This window comes from Armigeres subalbatus, chromosome 1 (genome assembly GCF_024139115.2).
Source record: "Armigeres subalbatus isolate Guangzhou_Male chromosome 1, GZ_Asu_2, whole genome shotgun sequence".
NCBI lineage: Eukaryota > Metazoa > Arthropoda > Insecta > Diptera > Culicidae > Armigeres > Armigeres subalbatus.
In genome coordinates, this window is record NC_085139.1 from 299,500,000 (window position 1) to 299,521,862 (window position 21,863).

At 38.5% G+C, this 21,863-nt stretch overlaps 1 protein-coding gene across 1 annotated transcript in view; it reads left to right on the plus strand.

Moving 5' to 3' along the window:
- Nucleotides 1-21,863, plus strand: part of LOC134207792 (echinoderm microtubule-associated protein-like CG42247) — a 217,610-nt gene that overhangs the window by 147,567 nt on the left and 48,180 nt on the right. Inside the window, exon 3 of the mRNA XM_062683705.1 lies at nucleotides 6,668-6,853. Coding sequence (XP_062539689.1) covers nucleotides 6,668-6,853 — 186 coding nt within the window. The remainder of the gene's footprint in view (nucleotides 1-6,667; nucleotides 6,854-21,863) is intronic.

Here is a 21,863-nt window from a genome sequence, read left to right on the forward strand (position 1 = left end):
CATCACGACGGACGAGGCTAAGTTCTCGGACGTCTTAAAGGTGATGAGGAGTGACATCAAGCTCGGTGAACTCGGCGCCGACGTACGTCGAATAAGACGTAGCCGGATGGGCGAGATGATCCTTGAGCTGAAGCGGGGCGTCTCGCAAAAGGGCGCCGCCTACAAGAAGTTGGCGGAAAAAGTCCTAGGCGAGACGGTCAAGGTGAGGGCACTCACGACGGAGATGAATCTAAGGGTTAAAGACCTGGACGAGATCACCGAAGTCGAAGAGCTCGTCACGGCACTGCGGTGACAGTGTGAAGTGGAGACGCCCACCGCAGCCGTTGTTCTACCAAGCTCAAGTGGTTCTAAAAGCCCCTTGGTGAAGAACTTTTGTCTTGTTCGAAAAATTGCCGGACAACGGCATAACAGATGCTCCGAGTCTTCTTTGTCTGTGTTACAGAAGCGACATAGATCATTTTGAAGATTCCCTATAAGCTTCAAATGATATCGACTCGGACAATGACCTGTAATGAGACCCGTATAAGTGCTTGGGTCTCTTTTAGATAATTCTAAGATGTTGCGAGTCATGGAAACATTTGGAGTGATAAAGCGTTTCGATTGCCTGGCATTAGTTGCGTTCCTAAAATTGGTTTCTATTTTCATAGATTCCCATACCTTCAGCGCCATACGAAGAGAAGAAGTTGGTAAGCTGCAAAAAGGTTCCGGTCCTGTAAACCGACTTGATGATCCGGGTCTCGCCAGCATTTCGTTTTTTTCGTTACCATCTATTCCACAGTGTCCTGGAACCCAATATAGGTTGACTTGGTTCCGACAAGACAATTTTTGGAGGGACTGAATGCATTCCCAAACTTGTTTTGAAGTGCATGTTGCCGACTTTAGAGCATTCAAAGCTGCTTGGCTGTCGGACATTATGCAAATATTTGAGTGTCTGTAGTTCACTGACTCTTATTCGCACCGTGACTCTTACTCGATCACTCTTACTTACTATCTCACTCTTACTCACTGACTTACACCTACTCACTCACACATTCATTCCACTTACCCATTTATACTCGCTCATTAACTCTTGCTCACTTGATTATACTCATGCACTCACTCTTACTCACTCGATTTTACTCATGCACTCACTCTTACTAACTCGATTTTACTCATGCACTCACTCTTACTCATTCACTCTTGCTTACTCACTCACTCACTCACCTTTACTCATTCGCTCACTCACTTTTACCCACTCATTCATTCCCTATTACTCATTCACTCACTCTTGCTCACTCTTTTGATGAGCGACAACGCTTACTCACTCACTCTTACTCACCCACTCATCCAACCGTCGATACTGAGACTTTAACCACGTTTCATCCAGAATCCGTTGGTTTCACTACAGCGACCAAGGAACAACTTCAACCTTGTTGCCCTTGTAGCCATGCTGACGTGGACCGCAAATGCATCTGAATCCCTGCATTGTACATGAAAACGTATTGCATATTCTACCCCTACCCTTCACGACTCATGAAGGGTACCATACGTAGTGGAACGGGATTTTGCGGAGTAAGAATACTTTGTTCTATTCTGCATTGAAACAAGGGGGAAGGAAGGGAAAACTATTGTTCATTCATATGAATTTTGAATAAACTTTTTTTGAGTAACATTTTTTTCATTGACATGAAGTATGAACTTGGTATAATGACTAATGGTAACGGCACTCGGGGTTAGTGGCTTCCGGGGTATTGGCCTTTGCAGTAATAGCATTATGGGTAATGGAATTATGGGTAGTGTCGTAGAGTCGTTTTTACCTCACACTGACCATTGTGGCCACCGCGTGATCCCATTAAACATCATCCGTAAAAATGGTCAATTCCAAAATGTTATCGTTATGCGGCGGAATTTTAAGAAAAACCCCTTTGATGTCGAAACCTGAGTATGGAATTGATGTTGTGATCGCAAAAATGGTCAATTTGAAAATTTCTTCGTAGAGCGCAGGGTTTTCTTAGGACCATTTCTTGTCAAATGTAATTTAAGATCGTATAAAACTTATTTTTCAATACTAAAACAAACTCTGCCTAGCTGTCATTACTGAACTATTCACCCCTGTTCTTGTTTACGGACGAATTCAACTTGAACTAAACCACTCGTTTCCTGAAAAATACTTGTCCCTGTTTCCAAATAACACTCATATTCCCTATAATCGTCCCCATAGTACAGAGAACATGTCTCCCAAACTTGGTTGAAATCCATTAAGAGGTTTCAAAGTTTGTATGAAGTTTTCATTTCATATTCAAACACCTCCCACCACCGCCTTCTTTTCCTAATGCTACTCCTGCCCCCTCTATAATCGTCTACTCAGGATAAAGAATATGTACACACCCCTCCCTCTTTTCCCTAAGACCGTCCCATCCCCTTTGTTATCTTCCCCTAAGAATAGAGAATATGTGTACCGAATTTGGTTGAAATCGGTTAAGTGGTTTAGAAGTAGTTAGCGAACATACATACATACATAGATTGGTTTTTATGAATCTACTCGAAAACCCGACGAATTCGTTTCGCCTAAAATTGATTTATTCTCTGCTTAGTTCTCGAGTTTTGCAGAAATTTCTATTTCATTAGTATGGGAGCCCCCTTTCCAAAGGTGAGTGAGAGGACTCGAACCATCTTTAGAACCTTCCCCGGCCCCAAAAACCTCTGCATACAAATTTTCACGTCGATCGGCGTCAGTAGTTTCGGAGTCTATAAGGTTCAGACAGACAGAAATTCATTTTATTTCTTTCTTTATTTCTTTCTTTATTTAGTATTCACTTCATCGGACTGTACAGTCTTAATGAAGCCTGATGGAGAAAAGCCATATTGAGCGACTTCCCATGTAGCTAACTCAATATGGCGTAAAAACTCCATATCTTTTTAACATCATTACAAAATAAAACAATATAAAACATTTGACGTACGGAATACAAACATTCACTTACCATTAATTAAAATGTTATTCCTAGGAAGGGTGTAGTCCATGTAGATCTGATTGATCGCGTCTCGTCTCGTCTCGTCATTGCATCATTGGTGAAGTCCGAGGCAATAAAAAAAAAGCAAAGGTAGAAAAATTCTCCACTATTGGGGTGTATGGACATTCACTCACCTTCTGGTCCATGTCGACTGACTTGAAGCCTATTTTTGAAGGTTGCAGCAGACGTGTTGAAGTCAAAGAGCTCATAAAATTCATTGAAGCTCCTTGACATAAACCTAATTGGGTTATGTAATCCGTAATCGGTGTTCCTGGCGTCAAGTCTTAGGAACTCACGTTGTCGAAGGATCCGCTCCGGAGCATATAGGCCCAGCTGAGACAAAATGGCTGGCGAATCGGTCTCTCCTAACAATATTTTTGCAACGAATACAGCTTGTGAACATTTCCTTCTTTGCTCAAGTGTTTTGATTCCCAGAAGTCTACAGCGATCTTCATATCGCGGCAAATTCAAAGGATCACGCCATGGCAGACCACGTAAGGCATATCTGACGAATTTGTGTTGAATTGCTTCGATCCTAGCGATCCAAGTGGATTGATACGGACACCATACAACGGCATTCGATTCGAGTATTGACCTCACCAAGGCACAGTACAGAGATCGAAGGCATAGCGGGTCACGAAATTCTTTGGTTATTTTGAAAATAAACCCGAGCTGCCGGTTGGCTCTAGAGATCATGTCGTTATAGTGTATACGAAACGTGAGCGCCGAATCAAGTGTAACACCCAAATCACGAACTTGCGAAACACTCATGTATATAGAAGAAGATGACAAAAGGTCGAAAGGGACCAAAGGTCTGGTTGCTGCTTCTAATCCAGAGTGAATTCCCCCCAAATTCACGGCAGGATTTCGATTGGAATTCATACCAAATTTCGCTTGGAATTAAGATCGGCTTCTGCTGGAATCCAGAATAGATCCGCTTGGAATCTTGGTCCGACCCGGCTTGGCATCAAAATCAGATGCCGTATGGTTTCTGCTTTGAATTCAGTCTGAAATTTGCTATGAATCAATCCCGCATTCCGATTAGAATGCAGAAATAATTTGATTTCTGGAATTGATATGGAATTCCCAGAAGCATCTAATAGTAGTTTGTGCAACAAGTTGCAAAAAGATGATTTTTTCAGCACGAGTTGTACGTTTATCCAACGAGGCTTGCCGAGTTGGATAAATACTACGAGTGCAGAAAAAATCGAGTTTTGCAACGAGTTGCACACGCTATTTTTTGCGATGACGAAAAATGAACTTTAACTTTATAAATCTTTTCCAAAATTGTACAGTCTAATTTACTCCACATGATAATTCTTGCCAATAAATTATGTTGCTGTGGAAAACAATCAGATTCCATGTTACGAGCCAAAATTCATAGTTCTACAAGCCGTGAAGCGATAGATTTACTTGCCTTTGGAAATTTTTGATGACATGTCCACCAAACTATTTAATTTATTACGCGGCGCTTAGAATACACTATTTGAGCACTTACCCAAACTAATTCAGCAAAATGAAGTCATGTAACTACTGTTCTGATGTTGGTTTTTCATTATAGCACCCAAATGAGTGTTATAATGAATATTATGCAACCCATTTGAGTTGCATAATGTTCATTAAAGCACCCAGCTCGTTGTATGGAAAAGTAGGCCGTTTTAACGCTCAAAGACGAACTGTAAACTAGATATTATAATCAGGAATTGCAAAAATGAAGTTTATATGGTTCAAATGGTTCAATTATCCCCAGGTTTCCGCAAGTTCTCGAGACATGGTCAACGGTCTACCCCAAACATCATGAATCATGTTTCTTGCAAGATCATCAAAAAATAGACATTTTCATTAAAGAATCAGGGGTCTGAAAGATGCACAGACATGTGCAAATAAACACAATGACCTCAAAACATCCTTAATTATTGTTTGTTTTTTGTTTAGTTTTTTTTTTTTGTAAAATATTGAAGTTTTATACATACGTCGTGAACAGTTGTATTAGGAATAAGCAAACGGGTCCCTGGACCATGCAACCATTTTCTAATTTAAGAAACATCTTTTTTGGAACTGAAACAATGTCACACATAATCCATTTTTCAATACAGATAATATTATATGTAGAAGTTATAAGTAATAGCCACATTCAGACAAGCCAAAGCCCTTGCAATGAATGCTTGAAAAGCACATCACAATTAATAGACTAATGGAGTCGCATGGTTATTCATCATTGATCACATAGCCACATGCAATCACCCTCTCCCAGTCAATGGGATTGAAACGACCCAAAGACCCTAATCAGAATCCCACTTTCATTCCGAGCGAACAACATTCTGCACTCACTTTCCTTCTCGATCCCAGCGCTGCATTAACGGTCTTCTTCCGGTTGCACGGCTTGTCGCTAATTGTTTTTCTACGAGAACCGCCTCGAACGAACGTCAACTGGGTTAAAATATCTTACCGAACAAAAAATGTTTCCCAGTCCCAGTAGGTATACCTTCCATCTGAATTATTACCCCACAGGACGCAACGACTTTCGTACTGTATTCGCCTCTTTTCCCGCCTCACTGGGTCATTCACGTCCGAATGGTGATTCCCCGCGCGGCAATAATCCCCTTTTAAAGCCGCTGATGGTTGGGTAACAGTTCTGCCCGTGAAGCTTTAAACCGAAGCGACACCGAATGACATAGTTGTGTTCCCATTTCCTCCGCAAAACTGTGTATGGCCATTATTTAGTACCTCGTGAGGGCACTAAATCGTGGCATGCCATGGGAGTCTTCGGCGAGAACTGTCGTTTGCCTGAACGTGGTTGCTGCGATTGGACCTACCAGCATTGAACACGAAAGTCCCGCGTGCGAAGGCGGACTTTCCCAAATGCCACCGATCGAAGTGCTTGACCGGTTGGGACGTGGGTGGATTACGCCAATTCAAAACAATAACATATAAAAGTCTGAAAATAATTCACCTGCAGTTAAGTGAATTTTTCTTAGGTTCGCAAGAAACTACACAAAGTTAATTTGTCAAAATGTAATTCAGCATCATGTCGTTGCCCTCAGGAAAATTTTAAACGAATATTTATAATAATTAATCCGTGGCAAACAATGGAGAAATATCTACACAATCACTTAGAAGTTCTGAAAGCAAAGTGTTTGATTATTTGATGATTCAAGTTAACGATTTTGATTTCTTAACCAATTATTTTATGATTTTTATTAAAAAAAACTGGACGATTTGTGTGAATTGTATTTGAGTTTCATTAGGAGTTTCAGCTTTGAATCATTTATTGAAAATGCTTTTAATGTTAATCAAAATTACTGTATTTCATTTATTTAATACAATTGAGTATTGAGGACATTCAATTGCCTTCAACATGACTTGCCACAAAAGTCTACGGCCGACCTAACATCACATTCCATGGCTATTTCACCTATTCCGTTACAATCCAATTACAATGTTTTGGGGGTATTGCTTTCGTGCTATTCGATAGCCGCAGATTGCATGCGATAAATCTGTCGCAATTATTCGTCAAATTCTCAGGGCTTTTAATTGAACCTTGGCGTGTGGTCCTAGAACTGTTAATCTTTCCAACGAAATCTAACCAACTCACTGTGCCGTACTTTACCTAATTCAATATTTCTTTGTTATCCCTCCCACCACGCACACCGTTTTTGGATCCAACGCAACAGCCCGCTAGCTATGGTAAGAAAAACGGCGTATGGTACGCATCGCCCGGCAACCAGGGCTGGGGAACCGGGAGCCGTCTGAGTCGCAAGCCCTCTGTCACCGAAGTGGACAACATGCCGTCCGGCAGTCTGAAGCCGAGCGCCGGACGGGTCATTCGGATTATCAACAGTCATGATCATAGTGTTCAAGTAAGTAGGACAAATAATTACTTAGGATATTAAAAATGATTGGCAAAGGATAAACTGCGAAACTTCGTCATTCGCAAATCATTTACCACATGGTCGATCCACTTTATTCGTTATGCACTTTGCGTTCTTGTAGGGGAAGGGGGGCAATGTGCCCTAGCTAAACAAATACTGCTGGCGTTTAGCTTCGCCAATATGTTAGGATTCTTTCACAAATTACGTAACGCTGAGGGGGTCAAGCCGAGCGTTACGATCCATACAAAATTATTAAACGTTCCATACAAAAAGTGTTACATAAAGGAGGGTGGGGGTCCAAAATCACCAAATTTGCCGTTACGTAATTTTAGAAAGAACCCTTAGATGTTTTATCAAAATTTCAGTTTTTCTTACCTTCCTGTCCATTATTTTGACACTTCGTCTAACAGACATCATTTTAGGTCTAGTTTTGTTATGCCCATCTCAATCACGGTAAATATGAGGGAAACCCAACCCTTTTGCCTCGGGGGATGGGGGGAGTGTTGTTATCCAACACTCCCGGTCCACAGTATTGGTTAGTTTTTCACGATTTGTTTGAGGGATGGTTCCTTCAACAGCTGATGCATTTCATGGTTAAGTCAAACTCCTCCATGTACCGTTTTCCATCTGCAGCCCATCATAAATGGTTCGCAACACTTTTACACAAGTGCCCGTTGGTCCACCTCGCGCAACTGATGGGATTATCGTAGAGGATAATGAGTGTTTTGTAGATAACATGGCCTTCTCTTGGGCCCCTTTTCATCATGTATTTCCGTTTCCAGTGTATTGATGACAAGTCTGATCCACTCAGCTTTCCTTTTCAGTCAGATGTAGTTTTGTTTCAACAAAGCCGGCGCATAAGATTCAACTAAGATACCATTTTAAAGAAAATTCTGAGTCAGGGAGTTTAGATTAAAAAGAGGATTCTGACAAATTATTTTCTTCGCATGGTTGACATGCATATTACAGACTACTCCGGTATCTTTATTCTGCAGATGCAATCTAGTTCCTTCTCTCTTTGTAACCAAATATTGTTGAGGATTGAATGTAGGTGGTAGTTTGTTCTTTTTGACTAAGTTTTTAACAACAACTGTGTTCCCAACATCAATGTTTGACATCATAGCCCGTCGTTTCTTATATGTGTAATTTCTTCCCTTTTCCTTGGCTAATTTATCATTTTCCATTGCTTGATTAACGTTTACTTTTCTCTGATTTCCTGGTATTTTGTAACGTATATTCCAGCCGAACATAAGGCGTGGAGATAGGCGTGTGAGAAATCTTGTAAGTCTGTTCTCCAGTTTCGACCCATTGTGACACTGATCCGAATTGTTTTGAGTAATGTGCGGTTTTGCCTTTCAACTAATCCATTATGGAATGGGGCATATGGTACCGTGTGGTTTATGGTTATCCCGTCCAAGCGACAAAAAAATGAGGATTCTTCTGAAGCAAATGTCTGTCCATTGTCACAAACAAGGTTTTCAGGGTAACCGATTCTTGCAAAAACTTCACGCAGTTTAGTCACTGTAATCTTTTTGCTGTCATTGATGTGACGATTACTGTTATCTATTAGATATTTTGAAAAATAATCCGTGATTACTAGAAGATGCAGTCCGTCTATAACTTCAGTGAAATCAACTACTACCTTTTCCCATGGCCTGTTAGGTACTTCTTGATATTGGTTCAGTGTTTGGCTCTGACACTAATACACATTCTTTACAGTCTTGAACAAAGCTATCTACCATTTGATCCATGCGAGTCCACCATATTTTTCATCTCAATCTTCGTTTCATAGATGATGCACCCAAGTGAGGGTTATGTGCAAGCTGTAAAATACGGTTCTGCAAAATCCTTTCCGATTAGAAGAGCAAAGCTCCCAACCACAGATATCACAACAGTGGTTGCCTAATTTATAATGTTGTTAGTTTCATGTTCTTGAAAAATATTCTTGTTCAGGCAAAAACAAAAATTTTTGATTTTTGATCGCAATCTGGATACCTATCACGAACTGCAAAAATTTCCAACTGCACAGAAACAATATATTTTGTATCTGTTTCTACTATAAATTTCTAACAAAAAATTTGATAGTTTTTTGTTTCCAGTAGTGTAATTTTTGATAGAAATTTAGGTATTTTAACAACATCCTGCACCATATTTCTAACAAATTTTGTTATAAAAACTTAGTATAACATAATAACATATGTTGATATAATTTAGATATGACCTTCTAGTCGGGTTGGTATCACGATTCTTTGGTCCTTCAGAAGTAAGCTGCCGTCGCTAGTCAGACCATCACTTATCTTCTTATATCTTTGTAAAGTCTTGGGCCATCGTCGCGGTGGAAATGGTAACCATTTAATTAGTTCTTGCAGTTCTATGTCCATTTTTGTGGCAGCGATTATTTCATCGACGGTTATTGAAATCGGGCACGAATTGGTAGCTACAGCATTACACGATGAATCTCTCCGGTTCCTCATCGAAACAATTTCCTCTGTCTGGAATGGATTGACACAACCGAGACCATGGATCGGCTATATTGTTTTATAATCATAAGCCATCAACCGTAGTTTCCATCTTTCAATTCGTGGTGAAAGCTTTAATGGCTTATGGTCGGTGACCAACCAAAAATATTTTACGTATGGATAATAATGAAACTTTTCGCATGCCCATACGAGAGCTAGGGCTTCGCGTTCGGTTTGTGCATACTTTTGTTCAGTAGTTGTTAAAGTTTTTGATGCAAATCAAATAATACTATATTCTCTAGATGATTTCTTTTGTATTAATACGGCACCAAGTCCAACTGGACTAGCATCTGCAATAATGTACGTATCGTCCTTTGGGTCATAGAAACCGAGTATGTCTTCGTTGAGAAGGATATTCTTTATCAGATCGAATTTTTCTTGGTGTATTGTTTCCCAAACAAATGGTGTGCCTTTGCGTGTCAATAAATTAAGAGAGTATGTTATCGTGGCTAAATTCGGAATATAGCGATGATTCAGCTGATTTTGGTCTTTCCATTTTCTTAATTGCTTCTAATTTTGAACGTGAAACTGAAATACCTTGACCAGTAATGTGGTACCCTAGGAAATCAGTTTCTTCCACGCAGGTCTCTACTTTATCCTAATTTACAAAATATTATATTGACGAAGACGTTCGTAAACTAGTTTAGTTCGAATGCGCAATTCTCCCGTGTCTTTTGCAGGTATTAATATGTCGTAAATGAATATTATAAGCCATGGCATATCTGCGAATATCATGTCCAAAACTTTTTGGAATAGTTCTGGAGCTGCCGATAAACTAAACATCAACCGCTTATACCTGATTAATCCAATTGGGGAAATGAAAGTAGTGATATATCGGCACTCTTTTTTCAATAAAACTTGATGAGAAGCCTGTTTTATGTCAAGCTTTGTGAATAATTTGTTTCCACCGATTTTCCTTGTCATCTGTTCAAGAGTTGGTAAAGGATGCATCTCACGAATCGCAGCTTTGTTTGCTTCTCTAAGATCAACTATAATGCGAACTTCTTTTGGCTTTCACATTTCACGTTACATTAGCTTCGCTAACCCGTTCAATAATATCCTGACTTTCTAGCTCTTTCAATTTGTTCAAAGTGAGCTCTTCAAGTGGAAATGGAATTCTGCGCAAACTCTGACGGACTGGTGGAACTTTTTTATCAATTTTAATGCATACTTAAATTCCTAATCAGTTTAATAATTGTTTATTTAAGGATAATTACAATAAGGCTATTGCTTACCATTTATGCAGGGGAATGCACCATCATTAACTTCGAAGAGGAACTTCACCAATCCAAGTTCGACTGCTGTATTTCCGGAGAGAAGCGAGCACCTTCCATCACGGATTACGAAAAATTTAGTTCTTCGTGTCTTGCCATCGTACTTCACATCGGTTTCAACTTCTCCTAGCACTGTGAGCGGTTTGTTGGAGCCATAACTGTTGAAGGTTTTGCTGCCCCCCTTTTGATCGTATATGCTTCGAATCCAATCCAATCCTCTTCACTCAGAATATCTTCATTGGCACCAATGGCGATTACAAACGCCACAGGTACTCCTCCAACTTCGATTTTAGCTGTTCGTTTACCGCCAAGATGGAATAGGTCAAAAACAACATCTTCATTATTTTCTGGGACAGTTTCATGTACTTCACGGACGAATCGTTTCTTATTGGAGATTTCTGCGTTTTCGGTTGGCCTCGCCTTTTTCTTCTTTAGGAAACAACATCGTGCAAAGTGTCCAAATACTTCACAGCTTCGACATTTCTGCATCTTCGCTGGACAGGTCATCGCTTGATGAGTGTTGGTTGTCACATCAGGTGCATCTTGTACGAGCATGAAACTTTCTTCCGGAGTTGGCTTTAAGAATGGATTCAATAATAAGATCAGTTTTGAGTTCAGCAGGTTCCATTTTCGATTTCGTTGCGGTATCTCAGGCAGCAAGTTGCAGATCAACAGACTCGTGTGTGCGCCCTAAGGTTAGCACCTGATCGAGCGTATAATCTTTTTCCATAAATTTACGTTGAAGTTGTATATTTTTCGTTTTAGCAATCACCTGGTCTACTAGCATGATATCAGTTTGGTCACCAATATCACAGTAGGTCGCTTGTTTTTTCATTCGAATAATAAAAGTGTCAAGTTTCTCGTTTGAACTCAGTAGCATTTGACGAAACTTCTGCCTTTCATACGCTTTCGACATTCGTGGGACAAAATATTCGTCGAGCATTCGCGTCGCTATTTGATATCGATTTCCCAAAACATGGTCTTCATCAATTTAAAATTTTGATATTGTTTTGCGGACATCCGGAGCACCGAACAACATCAAGGATTTGAATTTTTCTTCGTGGTCATCGACATCCTTCCACGTCAAATACGCATCGAAATGCTCTCGCCATTTCTCCCACCGTAATGCAGTCGAGCCTTCTGCATCTTCGACAAACGGCGGTATAAGATGGTTCACCTATTTTAGGAATGTTTTGGAATGTTAAATGCCACCGAGGATTGGAAACGGTAGACGTAAATCATTATCATTATGCAACGGAGCTAGCCACACAAGTTATGTTTACGACTTTCGGGTTTTCCTCCTGCTCAACCTTTCTTGGTATCTTGTACAGAGTGTTACCATCGGTTTAGGAAGGGCTCATTGAAATAAGAGTATTAAGAAATGGCCTCTACAACTTCAACGATCACAATCACTCTCCTACAACCATGGTCCATGAGATTTTATCAATCTCGCATTTTATTCGAAACATTCAGTGAAGAGGTTTTACACTTGTACTCTGAGATTTCATTCATATTACAGTCTTACAAGTTTTACAAGTCTTACATTACAAGTCGAGTCAAGTACGAGACATTGAAGACGGCCTTACTGTTGAGGTCGAAATACGTATCTGTCAAGGTACAATTAAGTGGTGGAATAAAATGGGATTGAACAAACTCGTCTTATGACAAGTGCGTCTCATAGAGTTGACCACTGACTCCGGGTTCCTAAGAGTAGTGTCAAAATTCAACGAGAAATCTTTCCTCAGAGTACCAAGTATCCTTTCCTCTCAGGGAAAACTTTGTGGTCCATTTTTTCCGACAGCAAACAAGGGATCGAAGTAGGTTGTGGCACAGAAAGGAAGCAAAAAATTGAAATGCCAAATTTTATCAAAATTACAACATTTCAAAAATATTCATTAATTTTCCTTTTTAATGTAAATGTATATATGAAAAAGTGATACGAAGTGAAAATCCAGAAGCCATCAGAATCGAGGAAATTGGATGTGAAGCAGTAATCAAACGTAATCAAAGCAGTTTCAGAAAAAAACAGTCTTGAAGACAATTATGACGATTTGCCGTTTCCTTTTGCTCTATCTGGACCTGAAGTACTTGAAGAGAACTGGATTTGGACCATTATTTCTAGAGAAAAATTTCATATCTAGAACTCTAAGCTCGGTGAGTTTGTTTCATGTTGTTTTTACCCTCTCAATGCAAGATCTTTACAAGACTATTCAAATAGTTTTGGACTGTGGGTACTTTTATACTGTCACAATACGGGTTGATACCGTTTTTTTTTTTACTTTACTGAGTGTGATTGGGCAGATTCGTGTTTCGTCCTAACAGTAGAAGCACCATAGTGTATCGTTTCAGACTTGACTTCGACTCAAGTACGAGGCACTAGCGGCGGCCTTTCTTTTGAGGTCTGGGTGTGTGTCTATGGGATTGCGATCAGGCTATAGATCTGCATGCTGTGGGCCGGTTGTTTTCTGGCACAGAATGGCATCCCACTGAACAAGCTAAAGAAAATTCTATTGAATCTTTTTAATATGTTCCTACATAAATCGCCGATTCTAATGTTTCCGGCTAATTGCTCTGCCTGAATGTGTTTTCAACTGCTACATATTCGGTAATTTTTTCACTAATAATCTTCCCATGATCGCATATTTGTGACATTGGCGATTTTGCTATACGACCTCCAGAACGCCTATGAGATTGATGACCCATTATCACCCCCTAGTCCCATTGTCACCTTCAATGTCGGTAAGATGAAACTAAAATGGTGCTGAACACATACGCTCACGCGAACACAGTTGGGAATTAGCGTGTACTGCATTCGACAGATAAGTTATTTGACAAATCCTATTTTTTTAAATTGGAAAATGGTTTCAAATTATTAGTGGGTTGTCTTTACTTGCAATGAACCGAGCTAGTAAATAATATTTCATTTATTTCTACCGTTTGATTGTAACTTTGTTGTCTTGTACTTGTCTCGACGTATGGCGACCTAAAGTGAGCATGCCACCGTTGTTTAAATAAATTCTAAAGTTTTAACCAGAAAACTAAACCTTTAAATCAGAAATCGCGGAAAATTACATCAAATAAAAATGTCCATTGTCCAGTATAACTAGCTTTCTGCTGTATGTTTTGTTTCGTGTTCAATAACCCTAGAAGGACGCCAACGCAAATATCACTATAAAAAACCGTTTTTTCCTATTTCCCTCGCGTGAAGAAATGATTACGTAGGCGCTTCAGACAAAATTCAAAAGAACTATCGCTACTTTGAGCGACAGTCATGTTCATTCTCGCGTTGGATTTCACTGCTCACGCCAATCACTATATACACTCAATCAACTATCTGGAATCAATGATTTGAATCACAGCATGTTAAATGCTCCCACCATATCATCTTGTACGGAAAATAAGGCCAAATATGACCTTCTAGCGAGCCTTTTAGGGGCGAATTCATCCAAAAATTAAGTTTTCAAATAGGTTAGCATAATAGTTACAAAATGGTCCAAACATTTTTTTTCACAATTAAACAATATAACATTAAAACGGCTTTATTCCAAAATAGTGTATTTCCACCTAGAATGAACGAATACTTGGTCTCCCTAAACGCATCCCTAAAATAGCATTCGAAATATGCCATTATATTCCACTAAAATTGTTTCACTCTTATGCACAATCCTTCATATTAGTCAATCTCCAAGACTGATATTGATATTTTCTCTCGTCTAATGAAAAAAAGTTTTAAGGAAAAGAACCACAAAATTAAATCAAAAAGAGTTAAAAAACATTTTTGAAACATATTTTGACCAATTAATTTCGCATGAAGACTTTAACATATTTATTATTATCAGCCGCTTTCAATCTTGCCGACAACTTGGGGTTATTGACTGAAAAAGGTGGTGCAATTCACACAGATTTTGTCTACTTTTCAGATTTTCAGCATTTTTGGAACAAACAAAAAGTGAGAGTGCGTGTCTGATTGTGTTTGCGCTAGCACGATGAACGATAGCGCGATCAAGGAATTGTTTTATTGTGCGTTGTGCGGGTGCGTCAATTAATTTCCTTTAGCAAGTTCTGCTTTGTGTGGATCAGTAAATTAAATGGCAAGTGCATGTATGTAGTGCTCAGTCTTCACATCCATTTACAAACCAGCCTTCCCCCGTTTTGTTCCATCCGCACATGCTTTTCTTGTAAAGTGCTTTCAAAATCCAACTTGCAAAATATGTGTGAATCAATTCATCTCTAGGTTGAATCAGCTTAGATTTTAGTTGTGTTGCTCATATAGACTTAATCGTCTGACAGATCTTTAAACAATATTTCTTAAATAAATGCGAATCAATGGTTTAGTTTTTTTCCTATTTCAAGAAAAAAATAATTCCTTCAGGTTACATGCTCCATTCCCGTTATTGTTAAGGGTATATATTAATAACTTCATTAACTCAATTGGAAACAAATTGGGGGAAGGGACATTTAACATATTTTTATTTTCGTTTCAGAGAGCGAACAATGGCGCTTAAACCTAGGCTAATTAGCCAGGGCAAGTTTAATAGCTTTGCCCCATCCCAAGGAAATCAACATTGGAGTGACATAAATTTCTTAGCATGGTCACTCCCAACCAGTGTTGTAAAATGTCATTGGCATTCGTTTGTATAATTTTCCCAAAAAAAAATTTCAGGAGGTAGATATCAATTCATGATGTATGACGAACTTATAGCGCTTAAATGTGCCTACAACTTTGTCTAACAAGACATTGCTGTAAATATGTAATCTGGGGCGTGGGAGGCAAAATGTCATTCAAATGACATTATGTCAAATGACACGTGACATTTTGGAGAGTTTTCACTCTCCAGCCTCAGATGTTATATTTAGAGCAATGTACCCTTGGACAAAAATATAGCCCTACTCAACCGTTATGAGTACATCTAAAATTATGGAATGAATTTGACTTCTAAAGAAAGTTATGAACAAATTAGTCAAATGACATGCAGATGACATTTTACAAGCCTGCTCCCAACATCTATTCAAACTTATTATATCATTTGCTTATGCTGATACTCCTTAACTATATACCCTACCAACCATCCAACTCCTTGACATCTATGAGGGCGTCGGTGAGTCGCTGGCCTCTCGTTAAGTAGATGTCATATCATCATTTCCTTCCTTTCCCTAGTAACGGAGAAGATGGGCGTGGCCGGCAATGGTAGCTTTCATGCTTTAACATTTTGGACCTCCAATTGGGTTGCTATTAAATCCCAAATAGTAATCTATAAGCAGTTGGAGTAAGAAAGTTAAAGAATATACATGACAGCTATTAGTATGCAATCTACGAAATACTCCGTTACAACGCAACGCAACGCAACGCAACGCATTTTTTCCGACAGCAAACAACATTTTGAATATTTACCATTGGCCAAGCCATCGCTCCGAAGTAAATTTTCCAATTGATCCTCGTCGCCAAAATGTAGGAGAGAAAGCACGTCTTGATCGCTTGGTAGTTTGGATAATAATAATTAGTTTATTGACAATCATATTTAGTCATAGATCTTCATATAACAATGGCTACTGGGATCCTACATTTAGGCACGTAAAAATCTTAACTCTTTACTTTTCAGTCTCTTTAAAACACTTTAAATGAACTTTTCACAACTCTCGCTACTTTCATTTCTTCTGACTTACATTTGATATAATTTTCTCGAGCATTTTCTCTATTTTAAATGCTACTTTTATTGGGGAATCGGTAAAAATTGTGTCGATTGGTATTTACTAAGTTTTCAACTCGACCAAACCGACCACACAGAAGTCGGCCAACCTACTCCACGAGATGTTTTCGAGAACATTCACAATTTACAGACACTAAGGTTACCCTAGAAACATTTATACCGTTTTGTAGGATTTTTAATACCCTCTCCAGCGTACCAAGTTTTTTGAAATCTGATGAATATTGATTCGTGTTACAAATATGACATTACCTTAACATAAATTTACTCGGTCGCACCAAAACAGCAAAAAACCCGGTTCTGTGCAAACGAAAACTCTAAAATACCTGAAATTACATCCGTAAATGGGAGATCTAATACCTCATCAAAATTATTAAAACGAGCATTGAATGGGCCTCAAAACGTTTTCACAAATACTACTCGGTCAACCTGCCCCTTCAGCCAATCAGCCCCGGTCTCCCCTAAACATTAACTCTACCAAGACAAAGTACATGGTAGCAGGTAGAGATATAGAAAGACCTAGTGGTGTTGATGCTGAGGTAGTGCTTGATGGGAATATGTTGAAGAATGTTGTTGAAGAATTTGTTTACCTTGGAATACTTGTGACATGTGACAATGACGTTTCCCGTGAACTGAAAAGCCGTATTGCTCTGCGAATAGAGCCTTCTACGTAACCTGCTCAGGTCCCGCAACATGCAGATGGAAACAAAATTTTCTCTATATAAAACTCTGATTCTACGTTAAAAAAGGCGGACCGGAGAGCTTTCGGGGTTTTCGAGCGAAAAGTGCTGGGTACAATACCCGGAGGGAAACTAGAAAATGGTGTGTGGCGCTGACGCATGAATCATGAGCTGTTTCAAGTTTACAAAGAAGAAAATATTGTAAATCGTATGAAGTACGGCAGACTTCAGCGCGAATGTCGGAAGAAAAATAGCGAAAACAATATCCAGCAGAGAACCGGATAGAGGCCGGTGACTTCGTGGAAACGTTCAGGGAAACTGGAGGAACATCGCCCAAGACCGATGATTATAGAGCTCTACAATACGCCAGGCATAGATGTATCGACGCTGTAGTCAACCAGGTATCCTGTCCTGAGTTTATAAGTGAACTATTTCTTGAAGCCATGGACAGAATAAATCATGTTGAAGTTTTATGAACACAAAGAATGCCATTCTGAAAGTTCCAATACAGATAACTACAAAATTTGAACTTTCGCCACTCCATTGCTGGATCAGATGCTTCGAATGCTTGATTCACATCTCTTATCGCTTAATATGACTTACATCTTTTGCTATATGGGCATAATTATTTAGTTACGATTGATTCAAGTTGGATTTCAAAACGTAGGTGGTGAAAACTGACGAGCATAAACGCGAGTTCGAGGAAAGGAAACAATGGATTCAGGAGCAGTTTAAAGTAAATATATGACTAATCGTTGATAAACCAAAACCAGGATTCAGTTCGAGCAACGATGAGAACACTGCAAAAGCATTTTTCGCGGATCCAGAAAGTAGATCGCAAATTACGGGAGTTAGCTCGGAATTATCTAAACCATACGAGAAAATCTTCGCGAATTAACAGTAACAAGAACCTGATCCTACAATTTTCGGAAGAAGAAAAGTACTTTCAAATAACCATCAAATGCAAACCCATGATATTTTGCCATTCTTTTCTGATGAAGTAAAAGCGGATGTTAATCTATTGACTGGTAATGAATAATTTGAGAAATAATTAAAATATGACTAAAATCTTAAAAGAATTAAGTTGATGTTGTTTTGAATTACAGGCATACCTCGATAGTACGTACACCTCCGTAATTTTAGTGTACGTACTATCGAAGCGTACGTACTATCGAAGCAAAAAAATACCGAACAAAAAAAATTTTGTTTTGCCTTTCTGTTTATTTGGGAGTGGTGTAATGTTTATAAAACCGCTCGGAAGCCAAAATTTCGATAGAAGGCTCTGTATTCTAAGCAAATTTATATTTGATATAGTACACAACGGACCAGCATGACTCAGATTTTTCTTGAAATGGTGCCTGCATATAGCATTGCGCAAAATTATCGTCCTTGTAAATGTGAGGCTATTATTTTTATGAAATATTGTATGGTAATACGTCGGAAAATTAATAAATTACGAGATATTTGTGACGTTTCAAAGATATGTTACATTTCATGCATAATTATGCATGTTACTATAAAAAGTGACGATTGGGAGTGGATCACAACATTTTTACGTGACGTATTTTATGGATTCCACCTATAGATTTTATGTAAATGAAAAGCTTTAAGGTTGTCCTGAACTGTCACTTTCGTTGCAATACTATTGGCTCCAGTGACGCTTTCTTACCAAAGCGATTTTAATTTTCTCGTCTGTAGAATCGTTTATGCCTTTCTTGTACAACAATATGTAACGAAAAGGCTATAAACTGCAAAAACAATTTTTTGATAGGAGGCCTTCATATATTTGATCGGTATCAGCTTGATGAATTGAGGTACCACTGATGTCTGTCGATAAAGTATTTGAATCTAAATCATTGGAAAAAAGCCAAAAAGTGCGACGTGGAATAATTTTTGGCAACATGGCCACTATTCAACACATTCTCGGTCAAACATAAAGATACTTTTTTTCTGAAAATGTGGGTTTGTTCTTCAGGAAACTAAGGAATTACTCCAAGAATACCCTCTGAAATTCTACTAGAATTTTTTTCGTATTTTAATTTGAAATTATTTCAAAACTTTATTTGAAATTTGTTTTGATATTCATAAATATTGTCCTCTGAAAAATCTTTGTGAAATTCATTCAAAAAACTTCTTCAAATTTCTCCTAGATTTGTTTCGGATATTCTTCTAGGATTTTTTCCCGAGAATATCTCCAGCAAATCCATAGGTAAATCCATCAAGATTTTTCGAAACTCAAACTCAAACCAAGAAATCCATCGTGGAATTTTTTTTTCAAAAATTACTTTAGGAAATTCTTCAGGAAATCCTTTCGGATACTCCTATTCTTCCTGAAAAAAGAACTTGAAGGAATTTTCTGCAGAATAATTTGAGAAAATTCTGTGGGAATTCCGAAACAAATTCCCGGATAATTCTTGAAGAACTTTTTGGGAGAACTTTAAAAGAGATTTCTGAAGAAGTTATTCAAGTAATTTCCGGGGAAAATATTGGCGGTTTTTTTTGGGGAATACATGGAGGAATTTCTGGAATAAAAAGTGAGAGAGTTTCTCGAAGAATTTTCGGAGTTATTGTTTTAAGATATTGCTGCGAATCACTGGAAAAAAATCTCGGAAAATACTGAAGGGCATTTTGGATGATTTTTTATAGAAATTTTAAGCAAAGTATCGTAGAAATTTTGAGAATGTCTGCAGGATCTTCCTGGAGAATCCCTTAAATAATTTCCAGAGGAATTTCTAGGGGAAGTTTTGTAGGTGATTCCGGAAGTGTTTTGACCAGTGGTGGAAATCTGTGAACCTTGTTCATAAAACAAAAAGTAGGCCATGCAAAATACTCGCGAACACTTGTTTTGCGTTTTCTTGCCTACCTCTACCTACTACTCGCAGAGAAAACAGAAAAGCGAACCCCGAAAAATGTTCGTGGAGCTTCGCGAGTCATTCGGGTTAATTTGCAAATTGTCGTAAACCAACCTCGGAACATGATTCTCACGGATGTTCGAGCAAGAACACATTTCTCGCGCTTAGTTTCATAGGGGCGTAACTGCATAGATCGATTTCATTCCATCGATGGTTTCTTTTTATTATTGTACTGAATTGCGCTAGTTTGTCGATGATTTAATGGTTTGGTATGATAAAGGATGATTGTATCTTGCACCAGAATCAATAATCACGGTTGTAGCTTTTGAAATAATTGAGTTATTAACAAAATATAAAATCGATTAGGAGAAATCGATCAATACAGTTACGATGAAAGCGAGTCATTGTTTTTGTGTTTATGTTAAGTGAAATTTATCCATTTTGTTCGAAGTAACCTCAAATACTTGCGATCGTGATTTTTACTCGTGAAAAAAATACTGCCCTGCTTTTTGTCATTGCTCTGCCCGTACACGCGAACAAATCAAGCGCTAGAAAAAATGCAGGCAGTAGGTTCGCGCGAGTATGGCATTTCTGGTAAATTACACTTTTTTTTTACTCGTGAAGCGAGTATTTCCAGCACTGGTTTTGACGAAATTTAATTTTTGTAGCCAGATGAATTTTGCATGGAATTTCCAAGAGAATTCCCGAAGAAAAAAAACGGAAACAATTTTCCGGGAGAGCTCTTGCAGGAATTTCCTGAAGAATTCCCGGGGCGTGAGTATCAAGGGCTTCCACGTGAATTTCGTCAAAATTCGCGGAGAAATTCCTAGAGGAACTTCCGGAGGAATTTCTTAAGGAACTTCCAGAGGAATTCCTGGAGGAACTTTCAGAGAAATATCTGGAAAAACTCCCGTAGGAATTCCCGGAGAAACTTTCGGAAGAATTCCTGGAGGAACATCCAGATAAATTCCGGAAAACTTGTAATACACGAAATTGATTCACGCTGACTCACGCCGCCGCTAATCACCCCCACGCCACTGCCACTGGTTGAAAATGATCTATCACGCCTCAACGTCGATAAAATTTCAATCGGTGTGCAGGTCTAGATAGAATATTGAGTTAAATCATGTATGGAATTTTCGACCAAACTACCAAGGTATCCCAGGAAGAATCCCTGGAATTATTGTTCCAGGATAAACTTCTTCGGAAATCCCAGTAAGACGTCTCAGAGGAAATTTTCAACCAAAAATTTTCCTCATTTTAGTAACGCTGCTAATTTGTTTCTCAAGAAAAAAAATGTGGAACTAAACTTAATGTAAACTTAATTAAACAATGAAATATCTTGCCGACAATTCAATTTTATGAATCACCATTCCCATGATGGAATTAATTTACTCCTCGGAAAAATATTTTCTGGTCTATCAGATGAACTAATGCTTGGGGAAGGGTTCTAGAACTGGAACAAATTTCCTTGATAAATACAATAATTCATAAACATAATAATTGTTCAATTAGGTGGATAGCTAATCTGCTTTCTAAAAAAAAATCATACCCATAAAAATATGCCGATGACATACTCCCGCGAGTGCGTGTGTGAACGCGTCCAAGACAAAAGAATTCCTCTTGCTGATATTCTGCTTTATGAGGGCTTGGACGCGCTCCGCATCGCTCAGGCTGTTTCAGATGTTCCTTCAATTGTTCAAAATGATAGTATAATATGTGTTACGTAAGACTGGCAAACATTTATGACACGCTGCTTTTTTCAAAGTTTTGCTACTAAATTCATTATAACCTCACAATGGTGTTTAAATCAGTTGTGAAATTATTACGTAACATATGAAGGACCCCGTATGTGCCATGATCAAAGCATATTCAAATTTTTACTAAAATCGTAAAGAAAATTGAAAGAAAAAAAAATTTTTTTTTGTACGTACTATCGAGGTAAAATGTACGTACAATCGAGGGTAC